This window comes from Pezoporus occidentalis, unplaced genomic scaffold (assembly GCF_034315485.1).
Source record: "Pezoporus occidentalis ecotype Australia unplaced genomic scaffold, CSIRO_AGI_Poc_V1 ctg4, whole genome shotgun sequence".
Classification (NCBI taxonomy): Eukaryota; Metazoa; Chordata; class Aves; order Psittaciformes; family Psittacidae; genus Pezoporus; species Pezoporus occidentalis.
Genome location: NW_026915724.1, coordinates 13,421,480 through 13,445,267, shown reverse-complemented (window position 1 = coordinate 13,445,267; position 23,788 = coordinate 13,421,480). Strand labels below are relative to the sequence as shown.

Genomic DNA, 23,788 nt, shown 5'->3' with positions numbered 1-23,788 from the left:
TTTGTGATGTCATGCAACTTAACAACAAATTTTGCATTGTCTGCAATACAGACAATCCTAGGTGAAGACAACAGGATGTGTTGTAATATTGCCTAGCATAAGAAAACATTAGCAAGAGGTCTTTCACTCTGTTACAAAACTTTGAAGTTACTGTGAAAAGGTGGCTACTTCCATAGGAAAACAGTGACCTCTGGAGCAGAAAGAAAGAAATAATGTTGAAAGAAGCCACTGAGATTTCATTCAGTAATCTGACAAAATCATTACTTAAACAGCTCCCAGAGAAGTCACCTATGTAAAGAGGGGCTTCAGACAGTGCAGACAATGAACGCAATTTTCAGTGGTACAAATAGTATTGGGACACTCAGTTCCCAGCAACTCTCAAATAGAGATATGAACATCTCTATTGTCTCTGCTTTTTAAAAATATTACATATATTAAATAGTAGCATGACAGAAAAACTTTATTATAATCTAATATTGATCTAATATTATAATCTTTATTATAATCTTTATTATAATCACCTCACTGCTCAAACTAGCTCTCTGGATATCAAAAGCTAGAGATTCAAAATCAAATAATTGTTTTAATTGCAAATAAAATTAATGATCAGCTGCTTTTTTAAGGCCATGGGAGGAAAAAACAAACCTTGGTAACAAACAGCATAGAAATTAGAACAAAATAAAAGGAATAAATAATTTAATTTACAGTTAGAAATATTAAAATGTTGTTGAAATGGATTACATAAATAAGTTACAGTAACACCAATCTATCTTCTTGCAATAAGTAGTGTCACCTTTTGGAAAGGAAAATTAAAAAAAAATCTGTGGGGAAAAAAAGTATTTAAAATAGGTTTTATAAAAAAAAAAAAATAAAATTTGTCTACTTTCTAAGTTGTATTTTAGCACACCTTAATATTTTAGCTGCATACATCATCTTCTGAGACACTGTCAAGAAAAAAGAGTACAGGATTAAATGCCTAAACCCCAACTTGATTATAATTAGCCAGTATTTTGAACATATCTCCTAACACTGATAAAATTGTTAGCTATTTCATAGGTCACACCTAACTTATGGTTATTCTCATACTATTTGTGTGATAGGCAATTAACTTTTTAATTTTAGAAGTATTTTGACATGACTGTTGAGGCCTCAAAATATGAGTTTAAAATAAAAGAAAGTAAAATAAACAATACTTATTTAGAATCACTTACAACCAAAGACCATTTTTAGACTGTAACTACCTTGAAAAAGGTACTAATCTCTAGGTCTGTATTTAGAAGTTACTATACAAAAATATATAGAAAACATAATAATTAGTACTAAAATCTGTACTTGAAATAACACAGTATCTCTTGCTTTTTAGACCTCAATTTTAAGGTATTTATAACTTTGATATACTTTGATAACTCAGCCTGACATTATCCACATTAGGTATTTATTGTCAACAAAAATTATTATCAACATTATTATCAATAAGTACAATCAACAAATAAGTAAACATGTACATCAGCGCTTAAAAAAAATTAAATCTTTAAAATATTTTTTGACAGCCTCTAACATCTCAGTATTCTGGAACACTGATGTCTGTAAGAAACCTGAGAAGAATCTATGCAGATACCAGATATGTGCCTTCTACTTTTCTGTGAAAAATCCCACATGAAATCAACTTACAAAGTTAGAATTACATTCCATATATGTAGTGAAAAGATTCTAAAAGAAACATCTGCTTGAGGTTTGTATTTACCTTTTCATAAACCAGCGACATATCCTTCACAGCTTCACCCTCTAGATTCAGCTTTTCTTCCAGCAGATGGCTGTGTTTCTTCATCAAGTCTGTATCCTCCAGAATCTTTCTGTTGTCTGTTTCTATTGGAGGTATTTGGTTTTGTATCTGTTGCAGCTGACGTCTTTTACAAGAGATGCCATTGTAGCTCCAAGATATCTTGAGCACACAGATCATACTCTGCTAAAAAGGTAATTAGCATAACAAAATGTTAGTATCTGTGTGACACCATAAATTCCTAGTGAGATTAATAAAAACATTGTCATAATACTTGCAAAATTTTGCTGTAAATCACTATGAAGGCCAAAAGAGGACATTGGTTATGAAAGACATCAGCTATAAAAGTATAAATATTGCATTAGCAGTGGAACTGTTTTTAAATTCATGCTTAATAATCTTAGTAGGTAATTTAAGCAGATCTTCAAAGCAAGGGGTGGTCTTGTTTTTACAAAGGAAATTAAAACATCTAGCCTTAAGGCATATCTTGAGGAGGCCATTATAAAACAAGAACAGCTCTACCGAGCTTCCTAGTCTCCAGCAACAGACATATGGATACAGAGGAAGAGTAGGGCAAGTATAAATCCCACATCCTCTTAATACAACTATTTTCAGTTCAGGGACATTATCTGAATTAAACATAGCTTCAAGAAAGCTAAACTAAAGGTGCAAACTCAAAGCCAACAAACAAAACATATTCATGTTGCAACACAGAAGTATGTCAGTCTTAATTCATTTTGCTGCATTTACTTTTCTGACCTTGCATAAATTTCCTATAGGTCTTTACCCTAAAATATGTAAGTAGATCACTGATTGGTGAATGACAACACATATTTCATTTAGCTTAGAAAAAAAAAACAAACTTATGAGAGATGGTGTTCTCAGAAGATAATGTTCTGTATGGAAAAATTACTGGTATTAAACTAGGAAAAGTAAAGTAAGACTTTCAGATAAGAAAAGTGAAAATAAAACAAAACAAAACCAACAGAAAATGTCTCAAGAGGAATAAATTTGTCATAAATTTGAGAGAGAGAAGCGCGTTTTACTCAGAAAAAAGGCTCTCTAGCTCTGAGAAGTTGCTATGGAATACTCAGTGCAATCCCTTGACGGCTGATAAATTTTGCCATGCTAACAAGACATAAATCACAAATTCACAAAATTATTTTATTGCTACTAAAATTTAAAAAGACATTATATGACTAAGTGGCTTTTTGACATCATACAAAGTGATACCTAACTTTGAGATTAATAATATGTGGTTTTCACTGGATTTTTGTTATATTTCAGAGAAGGTAATTTCCGAAGAGAGGCTATGTCACTGCAATTACCTCAACATACTACAGGACACAGATGCAGCAGGAGTTAGCAATAGAAGAAATCAAGGGAAGTTTGAAGAAATAGGGAGTCGGTGTCTACTTCGAATGGTTCAAGCAAACTCCTAATTAAGAATCTCCTAGGTTTGTAGTATTTAGATTAGGGATAATTATAACATCCCTGAAGTTCTTTTCCCTTTATCTTAAATTCCATTTTAACATATCTTTTGTCTTATAGATTATACTATGAAAAGTTATAATCCTAAGAAGTATGAATTTATTCCAAGGATACAACATCATACTGATATAGATAAGGGAGAATAGTTGGTTAATTTTCAGAGCCACACTTCATGATGGCTTTTTGTCCTTTTTTTTTAATTTTAAATACTGTATCACTGCATATATCAACAAAACTGAAAGCGTATTAATTATATTTCAGTATTCCAAATTTTTTATATTTATAAAGAATGCTAAACAATAAACTAAAAGCAACAGGAATGTATAGCAATATGCAAAAACTTTTTACAGCTTCACCACTCTAGGTAAGTACACCAAAAAGTAACATCTCTGCAGCTCAAATCCTGAACTACTGTGCTGAAGAATGATTGGACTATCAACCTTCTCTACTTGCAGTTCTTCTGGAGAACTGATCTTTCAATTGCCACAGGATTTTCTCCTGAAACCAGTTTCTGACCTATCAATGAATTTTAATTCTGATTCTTTATTCAATCTCCTTCTCTGCTTCATCATCAATCGTCCTCCAGAGGCAATTTCTTTCAAGGAAAACAATCTGCAAACTGGTAACACCTTAAGCACAAGTTTCTAGTTTCCAAGTCAAGAGTTAGCCATTGGCTAAAGAATAAACAAGCAAGCAAACATACATTTTCCTCATATATTGCTAGGGATGTTCACTATTCGACATTTTGCCTTCTGGGGGACCATGAGGGGTATGGATGGAGGGCAGAGAGAGAGAAAAAATAAAAAGCATTTAGGACCAAACAGCTCCTGGCTTGCCTCCATTATACAGTGATTTTCACTTAGTGTTTACTCATCAGTAAACAGTTATGGAGGACTCCTGCACTGTCACTACACTCTGGATTGTGAGGTATTTGACAAAGATCTCAGGATGATGTGTACCAGAATATGGACTTGATTTCTAACTGTGATTTTACATCCAGAAACCCACTATTATAAATTACACAACTTATCTAGAAGTCTAGGTTCAGATAGTACCTGCTTCTCACCATGAGTCAGAAAACAACACCCACCTGCTAACTAGCTGGTTTGGAGTCTTTTTACTTGTTTTTTTCTTTAGTTCTACTCTGTAGATTCCTACTAAATACGTAAGCATTTTGTTAAAATTTATCACATTAATTTTTCTCAAAACAAATTTATTTTTTTACTTGTGTTTTAATCTACGGCTTAACTCAAATGCATTATTTTATAATTCTGTTTCAGCTTGTCATTTCTTGCCCCAAAGATGATTTATTATCATCTTAAGAGTGTCTTGTCTGCTCTTCTGCTACGTCAAAAACAATGCTGAACATTCCATAGTACTTTCCTTTTCTTTTTTTTCCAGCTGTTTATTCAAGCAAATTCAAAAGAGCAAATACTGTACCTGTGTTACAGTAAGCACAACTATAGTCATATCATAATTCTTATTCTTGGTAATAAACTGACTGAAAAATAACAAATATTCTTATTTAAATACCAATACCTTTTTGCATGGCTGCAGGGAGCTGCTGAAGCCTCCAAAGTGACAAGCAATCCATTTTCACGCTAAGCTTTTTCCCTAGCTGTTTTTCCAGCTCCAAAGCTTTTTCTGCCTCCTCACTATCAGCCTCCAGTCACTTAATTAGCTGAGTAACACCCAATAGCAAAGCTTCTGGTTCCTTCTTCAAGGTTAATGCCTTGCCATCTTTAAAAATACATTAAAAATATTTTTTTATGAAAGCTTAATCATATGCTCTTTATTCAAGCTTCGTTCTCAACGCAGAGTTGGTCTGTTCACATCTATAGCAGTAAGAACAATTGGTTATATTTATGTCTTTAAAAACTACATAACAATTTTTTCTTATGAATGCTTAAACATACACTGTTTATTCTTACTTCTTTCTCAACATAAAGCTAGCCTCTTCACATCAAGACAAGCACAACTGGTTACAAACAAAACTTTCACACCCAATAGCATTTTCCTCTAGCTTATTTCCAAAGCCGAATGTATAAAAATGTATGCATGTAGATAGTACACATTTTTCATTTTTGCCTCACTGTTTGGGTAAGTAATCATCTAAATAATAGTACAAGTTCCTAATTCTCTCAACTTTTTGAAGAATACATTTTATTTTCCTAAGTATCAATACCTTCATTAAAGTCTTTGGAGTTCTAAGAATATTCAGTATAATATCTCAACAACACAGTTTTACTCATGATAGAAATAATTTCATTCTGTGAAATCTGGGTGTCAAAAAATGCCTCAGTTATTTGTCTTGATAAAAGATTTTTTGAGGTCATCATCCATTGTCCTGATCTATAAAAAACAATTATTATGTGAACTACAGAGTCCAAGACATTTCCACTTTGATTCCACAGTCAACAATTCCCTAATTTTTTTGATTAAAAACTGCAAAAAGAAGAAAAATTACTTAAAATCGGGAGTGAAATTGTGGCTTCGCTGTGATCAACAGAAATTTTATTACACCATTTACTGTGGACAGGATTGCCTCAGGCTAGTAGTACTTAAAAGGTTGCACACTGGCTTAAAAAAATTGCCCACGATTTCATGAATATTTAAAACTTAATTAAAAATTGTATAATCAGAGTAAAGATGCAAACTGTAAAAACAGAACTCGATGTTGGGAACACATTGTGACAGCAAAGCACTTATCTGTTTTACAAAAACTAAATAGAAAAAAAAATCTAGAATTTCCAACAACCGCTATAAATAATTTGGTTGGTTCAAAACCTAGACGGATTAAAATACAGTATGAATCTAAATACAGAAATGTAAATTATCTTCTTGCAAACAGGATGATTTAATAGTACTTATTATAACATTTTAGCCTGACAGATGATTGACAACTGATACGCACAGATTTCAAAGGATACTCACATCATTTACATAAGACTTTGAGAAGGCAACAAGCACCTATTATTGCAAATGCAAAGCATATATTAAATGAGGATAAGTAACTGTTACAACTCAGTCTGAGTATTATTAAATATTTTTACCTTCACAAGATACATCAGCTTCTTTAAAATCCAACTTGGTGGATAATGATAACCAGCTATCTTCAGTAGAGTCAGCACTGGCCTGTTTTGTTACCCTATAGAAAAAAGCCACTGTAACTAAAAAAATTTAGACTTAATTTAAATTAGCATTGTTAAGTAAATATTACTTTCACTAAGTCAAAATTTCCTTTCCTGAATTTTACACATGAAGTGCTGGCTAGTTAAATGAAATAATTTCAAGTCATGCAGAAGAATTATTAATTCTATGAAAAGAAAATCATGTAAAATGCTTTTTCATATTTCTTTACAGAAATACAAGAAACAGATTTCTTTACATATTGTACTTACACAGATCCTCAATTTTTGTTCTTATACCTAAGGATTTGCCAAAGAGAAACTGTTGCAGAAAACCTGTTACTCTTTCCAAGTTATATACATACAGAATATATATATGTTACACATATATATGTTATATAGACACATATGGAATACATATATGTTATACTTTCCACTCTTCGAAGAGCAGATGCATTTAGTACTGTATCTCTGAGTGTCACTTGAGGGACGACAATGAGGAAAAAATGTCTTTTAGACATACGAAGGATAAACAACCCAGGCATAAGGATTAATCAGTTTCTAAGAGACAAGTGTTTGAAATCTGAGAGGCTTAAAAGCAGAGATGAGGCAGGCTTCATTAAAATGAGATCAGGACAAATTTAACCTGCAAGTGAAAGGGGGAAAGAAGTAGCACAAGTAGCTAAAGAAGAACACAAGCAAATCATAGCTGTCATGTGAACTTAAAAGGCTCATTGGCTTACTGGAGATGAGAACAAGGAGAAGAATAACCACCACCTGTTCATGCCCACATGTGCAGTTTAAGGAGCACATAAAGGTTCTTCAGATGCAGCTAAGATGAAATCTGCAGTGACAGTACTACATTGCACGTATACGCATAATGTGAACACATATATTTGAAAGAACTCCACAAAAATGTTCCTTTTCCATAAGGAGGACCAGACAAAAAAAGTATGCCAAAAGCAGACTGAAAGAAATACTATTGTAGCCTTCCTACATCAACAGAAAATACATTTAAAGTACAGGGAATAGAAAAAAAATCTGTGAGCAGTCACAGAAAATAGTAAGACACTGGACAGGAAAACTGGGACCTGGCGTCAGAAGAGATACCAAATTAGATACAGAAGCAGGAGTTTGATAAACAGGAGTTGGATAAGGAGGAAAACAAAATCAAAACAGTCAGGACAACAAGCTCAGTGCATGAGATGTTCTCCCCTTCAAACTCCTCTTTTAATCTTTATAACTAGAACTACATCATAAAGTACCCCGCATCATGAATGATACAATTTGAAGTCACACATTCAGACTTACTCTGTGTAATTTCTGAGCACTTGGCTTTGAAATGCATTGTATTGTATTGTGTACTAGTCTGAGTTCTTTAGTGTATTTTGAAATAGATGCAGAAAATATGTAAAATTTAGAAAAAAACTAGCTTGAGTTTTATGTTTTGAAATTACATTTTAAATTTATCATCTTTAACAACTCATTATATATATTCTAGATATTTCCAGTGAAAACATCGAGAAAATAAACACAGTTCTCCAACTCATTATTTTTAATGCAGTTGGTATGTTCTGTTTTGATTTTAACAAGAATCTTTCTTGCTCTCTGACTATAAGGATACATAGTTACAAACACTATACAGGTGGTTCAAGGGAATTTTGTCACTTAAATACAGTTTTTTTAACTAAACCTAAGTAAGTGTCAAACTACACTGAAAACACAAAAAATATTCATTTAATAAGTATCTTAACAGTATGAAGTATAGGAAAACCAAGCAAGAAAAAATGAAAAAAAAACATTGGGATCTTTTCCCCATCTTATTATAGCATTTGATGAATTAATGGCCACTTCATTCAAGAGTTTTTTCTACTCCCTTTTCTAATGACTATTGTCTCTCTGTGTCTAGCCAAGCTGAAATGAGAGTAAATTTGACCCTTGATGCAAATTCAGAAAATTATACACCATATTTAGAGAAATTCACAAAGATCACAGTAAGTATACAGAAACATTCAGTATGCTTATACATCATGTTCCAAACTTCAAGCAACAAGAGCTTAAAATAATACCCTTACCCATATTTAGGTACCTCAGATAATTGGTAGAATTGGTACAATTTCAGAAGTATGAATAACTGAACTTTTATTAACAGAAATTCATCACTGTGGTGGTCCTGAAACCTGTGATCATCTTGAATCTTTGAAAATTAAACACTGAGTAGGAACGACATGAGAAATTCCCCATAAACACTTTTGGTCTTTTGAAGTAACTAGATCCTACAGACACTAGGAATGCTTATATTAGATGCATTCTATGTAACACAAGAGCTTAGTAAAAAGTCTGCTATGTGAACAGACTAATTCTCATCAAATAACTATCTGACATTAAATGCATTATTTTGTATGACTTTGTATGTATGATTCTTACCATGGTGTTTTCTCCTCCTTAAACACATAATCATACTGCAAAAGCAAAACATAAACTCCATTATACATCTCAGATGTTACACACTTTTTCCATTTTCTGACAAAAAGCCTAATAGACCACTGACATTTATATCAGAAGAGGATTTAATTAGGGTACATACAGATCAAAGCTTTTTAACATTTTAAACTAATTATAAAGCTTTTGAATTCCTAAAAGCTATGTATCTCCAAAAGGTTGGTAATAAACCCCAGGTTTTGTACATAAGTGTTACATTGCTCAATTTTGTAATTTATTTTAATCTCTTTAATTTTTAAATCTCTGCTAATTCTATTTTTACTCAGCCTCTGTACTTTTTTAAAATCTTAAAACTCCAACAGAGATTCTGCCTGAACTTCTCATATTTTTTCTTCTATGCCTACACCAGTAAATCAAACACAGCCTGAGAAGTTCTCTGGGCCCAGCAACTTGAACACCTACACCATTAAACTGGTACTAAATCTCACTGGTACAACCTGTGGAAAAGGAAATTACCACATTTCCAAATAATTTCCAAACACAATTCAGGAACTGGAAAGGGTCAGAGACCATTCCTCAGAAGCAGTGCACATAACGCCTATCCTGTTTTGAAAGGTAAGAATTTAAGAGTATGCACATGAGGTTTTCCATGTCAACTGGACACATTGCTGATAATACTTAACTTACTAGCAGAGTAAATAAATTCAGATATAGACAAGTGAAATCCAAATTCTATATATTTGTAGTATATTCATTTCAGTATATATGCCTAATTTAGATTAAGAGCATTAATGAAATACTCATACTATAGCAACTTCACCTTTTCTCCTCTTATTTCATAGTTATAACGATGTCACCATCTAGAGGCCTCAGACTATTTTGAGTCCCTGTATATTAAGTAACAACACCTTAAAAGAGATGTGGAAAATATGCACAAGATTTACAGAAATAATTTAAGCTAACATTAAAATGAAGAAACATCTGGACATGTTAATGCTTATCCACCTAATTCATCATGTATATTGATGACAAAATCATCCTATTAAAAACATTTCACTGTTTCACATTATTTTAAATAAAGGTGAAGATGCAATGTAAAATTTCCTATCAAATTAATGTCTAGACTGTAAATCAAGATATGACTTTAGTTTATGCACCTTGGATTCTTCTAGCATCTATGCTGCAATTGCAGAAATCTCCCTGCAGAGTATTTAGCAGTGTTTGCGGAATACTAATCTAAGATAGTTTTTCTGATGTGCTGCTATGACAACATTATTGTCGGTACTGGAGATAAATTATTTAAATATAACTTGTCTGTGCAAGCAGTGATCAGATCTTCTTACTGCAGTGTAGGTACATGCAAAATTTATTAACATTCGGAAAACACTTCTCCAGTAAAAGTGGATTATTAAAATGATGCTAATTATGTTCTCAAATAAGTTAATGGGAAGATATTACTATACTTTAAATTGGCATATATTGCCTTCTTTCTTAATCTACCTACCCATTTTTTTTATCTTTCTTTTATTCTTGTTTCTATTTACACAAAATCTATATAAGCTAGGGAAACATCATGTGCTGCTAAAGAAAGAACTACAGCATTTTCAAATTCATGTCTGTCAATATGAGAGTAAAGGAAACAAGGAATTGTTAAGTACGGATCAGGAAGAAAATATAGCTTACTATAAATGACAGAAAATGGCACACAGCTCAATTTGACTATCTACTCAAGATTTGTATCAAAAACTATTTTGCAGACAGTTGATATTATTGAAGCAACTTCACTTTCTGTGCATCTGAATTGTCATATATGAATTTACTTATCTTTATGATATATTGATATTACATTATGATATTACGGTATATTGACTTTAATAAGACACTTTGATTTGCTAAAACTGTTAAGTAAATTAAAAACATGAGTTGTACATGCACCTCCTGGGCACTATTCTGGATAGTACATATGACATGAAATTAAATCTTTATAAAAATCAACATAGTAATCCTGTTTAGAAATGTACTTGTTCCTATAAGATCAAAAGCACTTGACCGTTTTTAATCACAAACGTACCTGTTGAAAGTGATTCTCCATCTTCAATTCTAACTCCTGAATGTGACAAATAATTTTGTTAATATAAGGTAATGGAGTATTTACAAAAGCAGAGCCATGATGCCTTGGGGTGATCCATTCACTCTTGTCTGGAAAAGGAAAGAGAATCCAGAAGGCTGATAAACTTCACATGTGGGATGAAACCAGATTTTCTCATACCTGATTTTACTTCTTAAATTTGGAACTTGGTAAGCTTCTGCCTTGAAATTGACTAAGAGAATGTAACAGCTATATCTCTTACTAAGCACAGTTTTGCACAAAACGTTACTCCTTTTTAAATACAATCTCTCAAATACAAGGAGATTCCAAAATGCTCGAAAAATATGAAGGAATAATTTCAAAGACATGACATATCATAAAGAGAGCTACAGTCTAACTGTATATATATATATATAACTAATTATACAGAATTAATCCCAAATAAATATATTTTGGTGATTTTACACTAGTCCTAAGCAAGAATTTTGCCCAAACAGAAAAAAATAATATCAGAAACTAAAAAGGGCAATGGTGGCTTCTATATAGAAACACACAGAGCAAAACAGAAAAGTCACAGGGCCTTAAAGGCTATCTTAGACTACTCTTATGTACCTAATACTTGGTTCCAGCAAATATTTGTTTCGACCTCATGAAGGGATGAAATTCCAGAACAGTAATTCCCACACCGGGAATTTCAAGCTACATGACATAAATGGACTGTTCTATGAGAACATGCAGATTTCAGAATTATGTTTTCTTTAAACTCTCTTAGCCATATAATCACATAAATAAATGATACTGTGGCACATTATTGAATGTTGACTATTTAATTAACACACAGAATGGGAATCTGACTGCACAGGTCACTAATGAAAGGTGACAGGAACAAGACACTGAAACCTAGCAATAGAGCTATTAAAAAGTCTAAGGCGCTGTCCTACAAACATGAAACAATAACCCAATTATGTTCAGGGGGATACAACTGCTTTAATGTTCCTTGGAGATGAACCAAAAATAACAATCACAGTAATAGAGATTAAACTGTAAAATAGAACCAGACAACCTTCACATACAGTATGCAGATTTGTTTTCTGTTTTGTTTTGGGCTTTTTTTAAAAGAATAATCTCAGTGACATCAGAAGAAAATGAAAATGATGATGTTTCAGACATTTTTGCTGGTAGCACTTTTCAGCCTAATGATTAGAAAAATAATAATACATATATACATGCACACACGCACATTTTAAAAACTCTTATTTTCATCAGAAAAAAAAAGTATTCCATCAGCGATACATCTACAGTATTTTTAAAGGTTAGCAACTCCATTGTCACTTTTCCTACTAAGGGAAAAGGAGCAGCTAAACAGTGCTCTCACAGTGGATCCTATTTAAGTAAGGAAATTACAGTTAGAAAGCTAATGAAAACCAAGACAACCAATTTTCAACCTATGTGACCTGGCTTTTTAATTTTTTTCAATTAAATTTTCAATTTAAATTTTAAAATACAGGTTATTTTGGAATCTATCATAACAGTAGTAACCAGCACTACCTGGAAAATTGTGAAAAGCAAAATGCATAACCTATGAGATAAATTTAATTAACAAACTGCCAACACAAGGGAAGCCCATAAATCTGTAGTCTGAAACACTGTCATCTCAATGGACAGATGACATGGAAGAGAAGAAAATAACTACTTATTTGCATATAGACTTCTAACTCAGGTTTACTACAATAAACAAATCTAACATTATTTATTTGTAATTTGCATAATTCAGAAAACCAATACTGGCTGAAAACTTAGATAGTTAAGCCCCAGGGTATCTAGCTGAGGTTATTTACCAAAATATTTTTTCACTCTTATAATTCATCTTTTGACAAATAAATGTATTGCCATACAGAGATCCAGGTGGAGACTTCCTGGACTGTGTAATTTGCGTGTTAGAGAAGTCCACAGTAAATTGTGGTTTCCAGCTATTATCAACTTACAAAAACCGTCCAGTAAAAAAGCAAAAAAATCCCAACACCTCTATTAAGTGTTCATCAAGAAAAAATACTAGAAAAAAATACTGCATAAACTATAGATTTTAGCATTCCACATATTTTCTAAGTAGTACTATTACAAAATAGAGAAATGTTTATTCCAAGCTGTCTGAAACAGAAAATAGTTGCCTAAGATTCCAACTAGACAGCCAGTCAGAGAAGAGAGAGTGAAACTGAAATACACTATTCACACTCCCCATGCCTCAATTTATTGATCCACAAAACTCAAACTCAAGCCTGTTCCAAAGAAATATTAGATGAATCTAAGTGTACCAAGCTTGCCAAAAGAAATGCTGAATCCACAGCTGATCTCCATGAACTTCTATGCACTGCAATGCAGTCACCACCACTAGTGCTCTGTTACCATAACAAACTAATTAACTTGGAAACTCTGAACAATACCAACAAAGCCTTTCAAGCTAAAGCTATAGAAGGTATTTTTTTGAATTAAATAAAGTTCATAATACATATAATAAAGCTTCAAATCACCACATTTTCAGCTATGTAACTCTCCTCAGGAAATGTATGGAAAATGTATTATATAAGCCATTCTTGCATGTCATTTGAACATTAGCATGTATTTTTTTCAAGTTTGGTGGCTTTTTGAATTTTATGAAACAATTATTTCCAATGGAGGGATCTAGTGTTGTTCAAAGAAATAAGCTGATTTGGCAAGTAGGAATTTTTAGCATTATCTGTGCCAGGATGTCAGCTTCTTGGACTCCGCAAAACGAAATTCTACTCGTAACAGGCTCATCCTGACAGTCAGACCAGATGGACGACATTAGTTCCAACAAGGAGTACAAAAGAAAACAAAACTCATAGGAATTCAAAGAAAATAAGTATCGACAGACAGAATAGCTCTAGAGAAAGGAGGAAAGATGAGAAAAATACTGCATAAAAAAAGGATGAAATCCAGAAGAAAAGCTTAAGAAATGGTTTCAATTTGTTGTTGCTTATATAGTCAGTAATATATCTGGAACAAGTTATGAACAGACTATTATGTGATATGCAAGCATGAGTTAACAGAAAGTTGAGAACATCACTTGCCTGATAAGGAATCATATACACAACACAAAGATGCATTTAACTGTACCTAACAATGTATGGGGGAAAAATATATTGGACAAATTGTCAGTTGGTGACAAAAGCAGTATTTCATGGAAAGAAAATTAGCACATAGCTCATCTAGTATCTGTTGAAAATCTTAGCCTCAATGTATATAAATATTAGACTCCTTATCTTCACAGTTATGTAGTTATCAAAATCCAAATTAAAAAATTTCTTTTATACTGTCCTATTCATATAAAATAAATCAAACCCAGTGAGTTACACTCACAATTCTGTAATATATAACTATGACCTTCAGGAAATGTTATTCTGCACAAATTGTTTTACAGAATTCAAACTAATTTTCTCATTCTAACAAAGATAACCACTACATTAGTCATACAGTATACCTTTTCAAAGGCATTGTATGCTTCTCCATAAAGAAGAGAAAAATGGCATTTTGTTCATCAGGTATGTGTGTATATATTTATAAAAACATATGTACATTGCATATATTATTAAATAGGACTATAGCTAAAGTCAACACACACAGTATTTTCATTACTTTATTGGTACTTTTCTATAACACAAATAGTTTCTGATTGGCTAAACATAATTTTCTAACACCAATTTATCAAATAGAAGGATAAGAAATTAACAAAGTTTTTGTTAAAAGTAAAATCCTCAATAAATATTTTGCAATTAAAAAACCCCAGAATCTAGATGTTAGAATTTCTATCTACCTAACATGAACTATTACTACTATTTCTCATCATAAATGCCATTCTCCAGGCAGATTCCTGGGATATTCATAAATATGCTTAACAAAAAGCTTATTCTCCAAGAACCTTTTTCTGATCAGCTCCCATACTTACCTCTTCACCAAAGCTCTAATTCACTATCAAGTAAACTAAGTGCAAACTGAGATTATCTATCTCATAAACACAATAGAGATGGCCAAATCAAAGAATTTTGCTTAAAATCTTCTCATTGATTCCTGCTTCCCTGCGACTATGTCATTTGTGTTGGAAATTTTCCTCCTTCCCCAAAATGCGGTCAGCATAAATAAAAATTATAAACTAATTAATAGTTAAAAGGATCGAACATTCCAAAAACAATCTACATCTTATTCTATAATTTGCTGCTCTCCAAGTGTTAACTTGCTGCAAATACAGCATTTTACCTTTTGTTTTTAAGGTCTTAATGTTTCTTGCACAATCTCTGCCTGTCCCCAAATGACGCAGTGAATCTTTTAACCACTGAAATGCAGCCCAGGTTTACTTCAGAATGTGCAGAAAGGGATTAATGTTCCCCAAACTACAATTAGTGCACATGTTTCAAAATAGTCCAGTGTCATTTAAACAGACATTTGCAGCATTAAAATCTGTTATAGTGGTACCCAGGGCTGACTCTTGAAAACAATGCCTCACGTAAAATTTCATAAGCTGACTAACACAAACCACCAACTCAAAATAAAAATAGAATTATTGAATTATTCTTGTTATTTTTATTAAAAGCAACCAAAGATAGGCAAAATTCCTTACATTCTTTGTTGCATTTTATTCCTTTCACAGGAACAAGATCCCAAGAACAAGTCCATTACACCAGCCACTTTAAGCTTTAAGAAGGTTATTAAGATCAAATGATGTACTCTCAAAAACTTATAATGGAATGCAAAACCAAAAAATATTACAGCTGAGATCTTACTACTATCATATAAGTCCCTGAAATAGTCCTGTATCAAAATCAATTTGATTTTTTTTCCAGTATTCCACTATTCTTATCATTCATTCCAGCTAGATAGTCTGAAACTCAAATTTAACTCCTACTCTTTTCCTGCAGACCTTACTGCAAACAGGAACTCTTAAACAAACGAACAACAAAAAAAAAAATCACCAAAACCCAAACCCACACACAATTAAATAGGATGAAAAACAAGGACTCTGGAAATCTGTAATAGATAAGGAAATTAAATCCCAATATTCTGTGCCATTGTCATGAATGATCCACTTTGTCTTTCTATATATATTCTTGTGTTCCACCTTTCTCACATGAATCAGAAAAGAGGAATTACACTTCTACCAAGTAGTACTGAGAAAACAGGTAAGATTAAGAGCAGCTCACATTCTGTGACATGGGTTCACATAAAATATAACTATCTCTGACTAAAGATGCTACCTAATCCACTATTTCAGTGTGTCTCCTCATACATTCCAAGGCCAGAAACAAGACAATAGGAGAATTACTATTCTCTTTCTTATTCCTGCAAGGTCAAAGAGATCCAACAGTAGTAGGAACAATCTCCCTGCTCAAGCAAAAAAAGTTAATTCAGTTCAATTGTTAGAAATGAGCATCCAAATTCTATTACCACAAGAATCATCCAAATATGTTTTAAAGACGCTTACTACCAATGTTCGTGCTACTAAGCATGTTAGTTATTTGATCTGTCCCCTTACACATAATTAAAATATCATGTCCTATATAGCACAATATTTTTGGAAAGATTATTAAATCTTAAAACTAGTATCTTCTGTTGTATGTCTAAATGAAATACAGTGAATATTGGTTACCATGGTAACCACAGAACTGAAGAAATTTAGTTTTGACATAATTGCTGCATATGTTCATACAAATCACATCTCTTATTCTGAGCATTAGAAATGAAGATACTTTTGAACTCCATTTTTTAAAAATAGAGTAATGAAGAAACAAAAAATTAGCTCAAGTATTTATATACATAACACAACATATTCTTGTTTAATTCACTTATTCACTTTGATAATTAGCATATATTTCCCTGCATTTTATTAAACCATTTAGTTAAGTACTGTTTAAGTTATCTTTTCACTTATTGATAATTAAGCCAGTTCTGTTCATAGAATCATAGAATCAGCTAGGTTGGAAAAGACCTTCAAGATCATCAAGTCCAACCATTACCAAGGACTGCCAAATCCACCACTAAACCATGTCACTGAGGGCCTCATCTACACAGTTTCTGAACACTTCCAGAGAAGGTGATTTCACCACTTCCCTAGGCAGCCTGTTCCAATGCCTGATTACTCTCCCCGTAAAGAAATTTTTCCTAATATCCAACCTAAACCTCACCCGGCACAGCTTGAGGCTATTATTTCTTCTCCCAGCACTTACTACCTGGGAGAAGAGACTGACCCCCACTTCACTACAATTCTTTCTTTAGCAATGACAGAAGTGTAATAGAACGCAAAAACAGATTCCATTTACAAAATAACGTCTCCATGGATTGAACGATCCAAGGCAGTTTCAACTAAATCTAAACCATTTCTGACGGATGCTTGTCATATCTGTTTTAAAATCTTTTAGTGACAATTTCTACCAGATGTCTAGGCAAACTTAAACCAAACAACTATCCCTGCCATTACTTAGCCATCCTAATGTACAGTATAATCTCCTTGTCGTATCTGTATGGACACAGAAAATAATAGATTGCCTTAATCTTGTAAACAACTTCTTAAACATTTGAGAACTTCCATCTCTTTCCTTCTCTACACTAAACAGATCAAATTCTTCCGTTTGTTTTTACACACAAACCCCTGCCCCAGAGATTATGCTTTCCAACTGCTGTTCCACTCTCCTCCTCCAATTTCTCCCCAGTTGGTCCATGCCTTTCCAGATCCAGATCCTGAAGATGGCACAGACTTCCAGCTGATGCCACACCAGTACTGAGAACAACAGAAGTCTTACACAATGCTTTTGGTTTCATATCCTGATACAACCCTTGTTTCTATCACAACAGCATTATAGTGGGTTTCATGTTTAGCTCTTCAACCTACAGGTCTTTTGCTAAATTACCTATAATTGTTATCCTCTGTACACATTATTTCTGCTTATGGATAGTACTTTGTACTTGCTCTTATTGATTTACATCCTACTGTCTGACTTCTCAAGATCATTCAAATTGCAAATGATCCTATCCTCCTGAGTGCTGGCAAGCTCTTCCAAGCAAGGCTTTGTGTCCAAACTGAGAAAGATTTGTGTAGTAAGTAAGTCCTTGCTGTCACTATTACTCACAGAGTACCTCCATTGTTCTACAGTGCTGTGCATAAGATACGGTCTGTGCCTAACATGCCAATACTATGCTTTCAAAGAAAGAAACAAACATTATAAATGCTGATCAATCTCTATTTGATTTCCATCTTAAGCTGTATGTATTTTATTACTTTATGTTTCAGAGGGACTTGAAGTTAAATAGTAATTTTAGCCATTATGTATATTGTATAAATAGTTTAGTTGCAAAGATTACAGAAACAAAATGAGTTGAAAATTTGGCAGGATCATGCAATCTATTTAAAATGAAAAAGGGAACACAACAGACTACTAAATAACATGAAATTGCATCTGTGTGTTTTCTAGTTTGAAGATAAGATCTTGCCAAATCCCAAACCGAGAGCTGAGTAACTATAAACACATTCTTGTTCAGTTGGACTCAGATGTATTTTGCAGCACTGCTCAGATCTTAGCAGCTAATTAATTCTTGATGCTATATAGAAATCTTCTTTAAAAAGAAAATCATTAGAAAAATATTTTTAAATTATACAGTCTCAGAGAGCTTTTTTTATGAGGATTCAACATTAAAGGGAAGACTAACTTATACAATTCAATACAGCTATACTGAGAGTACATTCTCATACCTGTCCTGCAATAGCCTTAGAAGATGACGGCTCTGAGACAAAGGAAAATGGGGAGAAAAAAAAAAAGAACAACTGTCAAAGACTAAAAAGTTTATCATAATTAAGAAATCAACAGTATTTCCAAGCTGACTGGAACTGCTGCTTGCTTAAGCTAATTTTTTCTCACCATCTACCTTCCAAAGTGAGACTTCCTAACCCATGCAACATTTTATCTAGAAAATGTGACCATTAGATTTACTCAGTGTTTGTTTCATTAGAATTTCTACTGGACCTTAAATATGATAGCAAATATTTTGGCCATCTATTGCAGTATTAATTTTTTGATGTTGGTGTGGATAATAATCTTTCAAATGATAATTTAATCTAAAACTGCATCAAGTACTGAAAGAGGAATAGGAAATTTCTCTGTCTCATGTTCAAATTGAAAATCACCCTTCAAAAGCAGACTCTGTCCTTCACTCTGTCTTCATGCCAGCATTTTCATACTCACCTGTCTTAGCATGAAAGGTATCAAACCTGGAACAATCATCTGGAGTGCTGTTACTCTTACATCTACTGTCCCCTTTCTACTTAACTCCATCTGAAAGCTCTTTACAAAAAGGCTTACAAAAGGCAATTCATAACACAGACCATCATAACTACATCTTAATACAAGATATTACAGTCAGATAAACTCTAATCTCACACAGTCTGTAAACTATGAATAGATGAGAGCATTTACAGAAATGTAAAGCCCCTAAGTAGAGAAGAAGGCTCAAGACACACGTATCAATTTTCGTAGATAATAGTGGCATTATTTCACTAGATATAGCCACACTTCAACTCCATTGGGAAGGAACAATCATAAAAAATTGCAAATCAAACATCTCCAAAACTATGAAAAATCTCTGATTTCCCAAAAACATATTCATAAAGGATCTCATTGTGTTAGCAAATGTATTCAATTTTCCAGTCACGGCAATTTGAAATAACATAACCAGTCCCAAAATGAGAACATACTGGATTTTCATTTGGATCAGCCTGGAGACGAGAAGGCTGCATAGAGACCTCATAGCAGCCTTCCAGTATCTGAAGGGGGCCTATAGGGATGCTGGGGAGGAACTCTTCATTAGGGACTGTAGTGACAGGACAAGGGGTAATGGGTTCAAACTTAAACAGGAGAAGTTTAGATTGGATATAAGGAAGAAGTTCTTTACTGTTAGGGTGGTGAGGCACTGGAATGGGTTGCCCAGGCAAGTTGTGAATGCTCCATCTCTGGCAGTAGTCAAGGTCAGGTTGGACAAAGCCTTGGGTGACATGGTTTAGTGTGAGGTGTCCCTGCCCATGGAAGGGGGGTTGTAACGTTACGACCTTAAAGTCCTTTCCAACCCTAAATATTCTATAATTCTATGATCACAGCCAACCCCTCAGCTTCCAATTCATGTCTCAATATGATCAGTTCAGAAAAACAAGAAGGGATTGCTGCTTGGGGTGTATTCTGCTGCAGCACAACAGTCAAGCTTATAGTGCTTTATATTTTTTTTGCCCTATTTCCTCTGATATGGTTAGAGACCATCTTAAAAACCAGAACGTGCACAAGTCCATGGGACCTGATGAAATCCATCCACAGATCCTGAAGGAGCTGGCGAATGAAGTTGCTAAGCCACTGGACATTATATTTGAGAAACCATGGCAGTCAGGTAAAGTTCCCGGTGACTGGAAAAAGGGAAATATAACCCCCATTTTCAAGAAGGGGAAAATGGATGACCCAGGGAATTACAGACCAGTCAGTCTCACCTCTGTGCCTGGCAAAATCTTGGAGCAGATTCTCCTGGAAGGCATGCTAAGGCACATGAAAATCAACAAGGTGCTTGGTGACAGCCAGCATGGCTTCACTAAGGGGAAATCCTGCCTGACCAATTTGGTGGCCTTCTATGATGGGGCTACAGAACTGATGGACAGAGGTAGAGCAGCTGATGTCATCTACCTGGACTTGTGCAAAGCATTCGACACTGTCCCACAAGACATCCTTGTCTCAAAATTGGAGAGACATCAATTTGATGGATGGACCACTCAGTGGATAAAGAGCTGGCTGGATGGCCACACACAAAGGGTTGTGGTCAATGGCTCAGTGTCCAGCTGGAGACCAGTAATGAGTGGTGTCCTTCAGGGATCGGTGTTGGGACCGGTCTTGTTCAACATCTTTGTCGCTGACATGGACAGTGAGATTGAGTGCACCCTCAGAAAGGTTGCCGATGACACCAAGCTGTGTGGTTCGGTTGATACACTGGAGGGAAAGAATGCCATCCAGAGGGACCTTGACACGCTTGTGAGGTGGTCTGATGCCAACTTCATGAAGTTTATATATATATACAGCATTTGTATATATACACAGCATTTGGTGTGTATATCACGTCCCACCCAGTGCTTACCAGTGTTTCCAAATGAATGTATCCTGATCCTTCTCTCAAAGAAGCAGCAGGTCAGTCTAGATTTTTACATAGATAGATGATGTGGTCCACACTGGAACAGCTTCAGTGCCTGTTAACAAAGGGTTGCAAAGTTGTGCATTTTTGGCAAGCGTTTAGAAGTCTGAAAGGGAATGTAACAGTGGCTCAAGGCCAGGTTGGAAGGGGCTTTGAGCAACTTGGTCTAGTGGAAAGTGTCCCTGCCCGTGGCATGAGGGGTGGACTATTTAAGGTCCCTTCCAACCCTAACCGTGCTATTCTGCCACAACACGGTGAATGAGGAGCAGCCGGACGTGCCAAACACCGCCTCGTGTAAGCTAACACCGCCCCGACACGGCACTCGCGAGCGGCGCTGAGGACGCGAGGCAGCCTCAGTGGGGCCGGACCCCTGTACTCCCCGCGGCTCCGCGCTCCGCCCCGCCCCGGGCCCAACCACCACCACCGCCGAGGCCCGTGGGCACTTCTCCAGCACTAGGACCGCTCGGAGCCCCACTGAGCGGGAGGCGGCAACGGCGTGGCCCCCTCCCGCCGCTAACCCGGGCACCAAGCGGGCCAGGCCGAGGAGCTGTCACCCTCCCCTGCGCGCCAGCCGCCGACAGCACAGCTGGCTGGCAGCCCCAGCCCCGCCTCCCGGTACTCACGGCTCCGGCGGGGCGCCCGCCGCTGCCGCCGGGCGGGGGAATCGGGCGGGCGGCCAGGGCAGGCTGCCAGCCGCCGCGTCCTGCCCGGCATCCGCCAGCCCGTTTCCCTGGCAACGGCGGCAGCGCGCGGGTCTAACGGGCGGCGGGGGCCGGTGACGCCCGGTGGGGCCTGCCGAGGCCGTTCCACGTTCTCCCAGGGTGGAAGCGGGGAGACCCCCGAGGGGTCCGACGGGGTGCCAGGGGCCCCTCACCCCGGCCTCGCACCTCTGCGGCTTCTTGATGGAGCTAAACAAGCTGGGAGCGAGGCTGTCCACACGCTGTCCCGCGCAGGGAATTCTGTATTCTCTCCACTTAAGACTTCACTGCTGAGGTTGATGGCGCAATGAAAATGTGTAATGGTCAGCAGTGCGCCACGGTCCGAAATCTGGTAACTGCTACCTTGACGAATAAAGCCAGACCTTGCCCGTTTAATTCCCTATAGAAATTATTAGCTGCTAACCAACCTGGCTGCCCGTCCTGATCATTAAAATCCATTCCTAGAAATTCTTGCATGATTGTATAATGATGTGAAAAGCCATTTGACTCCGATTTAAGAAGAGGACTTACAGACGCATACTCTCTAGGATATGAGTCCTCTAGGACTCATAGAGGGCTCAGTGTGGGACTTAATTAAACTTAGGTTTCCCTCATGAGAAGTATACGCTCAGCCTTCTATACTTATTTTAAAGGTGGGAGGTTAAAATTAAGTTAGAGAAATAGGCAAAGGGTGTCTTGCTCATATTTGTTCCTGGGTTGCCCTCTTTCCTTTTCTTGACACCCCAGAGAAAGGACGCAACCCAAAAATCAATTACCTCTGTGTTATGTGTCCTCATCACATCTTTGTGTAGTCTTTATGTTTACTCTCGTATGTTCAACTTCAGTCTATTTGGTTTTAATGAGAAAAGAAACAGGGGTGATGCAGAGTTTACCTTGCCTCACCTTACTTCCTCAAAATAATCTTAGTGAAGACAAGATGTAAGTAGTTTTTTATTTTAGTAAATCTGGACCAGGAAAAAGCAATGTGCCTTTGCCTCTAAAGAGAACAATGGTTTACTGGGCTGCCTTAGGAGGAGTGTTGCCAGCAGGTTGATGGAGATGATCCTTCTCCTCTACTCAGCACTGGTGAGGCCATACCTGTCCAGTTCTGGGCTCCCCAGTACAAGACAGACATGGGCATACTGGAGACCATGAACACAATGAAGGAACAGGAGTATCTCTCATTTGAGGAAAGGCTGAGACAACTGGGACTGTTCAGCTTGGAGAAGGGTCAGGGAGGATCCTAATAATGTGTATAAGTACTTGAAGAGAGGGTGAAAAGTGGATGGAGCCAAGCTCTTCTCAGTGGTACCCACCAACAGGACCAGAGGCAACAGGCAGAAAAACCCAAAACACAGGAGGTTCCTTCTGACCATCAGTAAACACTTCTTTACTGTGAGGTTGACTGAGCACTGGCACAAATTGCTTAGGGAGGTTGTGAATCTCCATCCTTGGACATACTCAAAAACTGTTTGGAAACAGTCCTGGGCACCTGGCTCTGTGTTGAGCAGATTGGACCAGCTAACCTCCAGACACCCTTTCCAACCTCAACCATTCTGTGATGCTGTGATTCATGCAATGAGGGGAATGAGTAGCATTGGCACTCTGTGGAGTTCAAAGCCGCCCTTATGTCTCTAATGATATTGCACTGAGATAAATATTTCAAAATACCCTTTTACAGATAATGAAAAAATACCCTTTGGTACACAGGAAAGCTGTGGGGCAGCAGTTATCAGGAGAAGAAATACCATGTTCTCAGGTATTTTATAGGCTTTGAAATGACAATTTTAATCTTGAGATAATTATCTTTACCAAGACTGAAGAAAGGAGATAAGGCAAGGTGATAGATACTGCGCTTTTACTTTTCCAGGGCTTCAGATCCTCAAGCTGTTGCACATATTTCTGGTATTTTGATTTATCACTACTTATTTGGCAATAC

General features: G+C 35.8%; 1 protein-coding gene and 1 long non-coding RNA gene across 2 annotated transcripts in view; both read right to left on the bottom strand.

Annotated features, from left to right (window-relative positions):
* CCDC178 (coiled-coil domain containing 178) overlaps nt 1-11,739 on the bottom strand; it is a 155,341-nt gene extending 143,602 nt beyond the window's left edge. The window contains 7 exon segments of the mRNA XM_062633145.1: nt 1,745-1,916; nt 1,918-1,963; nt 4,811-5,011; nt 6,325-6,419; nt 8,827-8,861; nt 10,913-11,040; nt 11,730-11,739. Coding sequence (XP_062489129.1) covers nt 1,745-1,916; nt 1,918-1,963; nt 4,811-5,011; nt 6,325-6,419; nt 8,827-8,861; nt 10,913-11,040; nt 11,730-11,739 — 687 coding nt within the window.
* A 317-nt stretch (nt 11,740-12,056) lies between these two features.
* On the bottom strand, nt 12,057-21,880 carry LOC134171151 (uncharacterized). The gene is made up of 3 exons (XR_009967514.1): nt 21,775-21,880; nt 21,098-21,257; nt 12,057-12,123 (listed from the first exon to the last, which is right to left on the bottom strand). It is a non-coding gene; the product is annotated as an uncharacterized LOC134171151 (long non-coding RNA).
* Between the last annotated feature and the right edge of the window lie 1,908 nt (nt 21,881-23,788).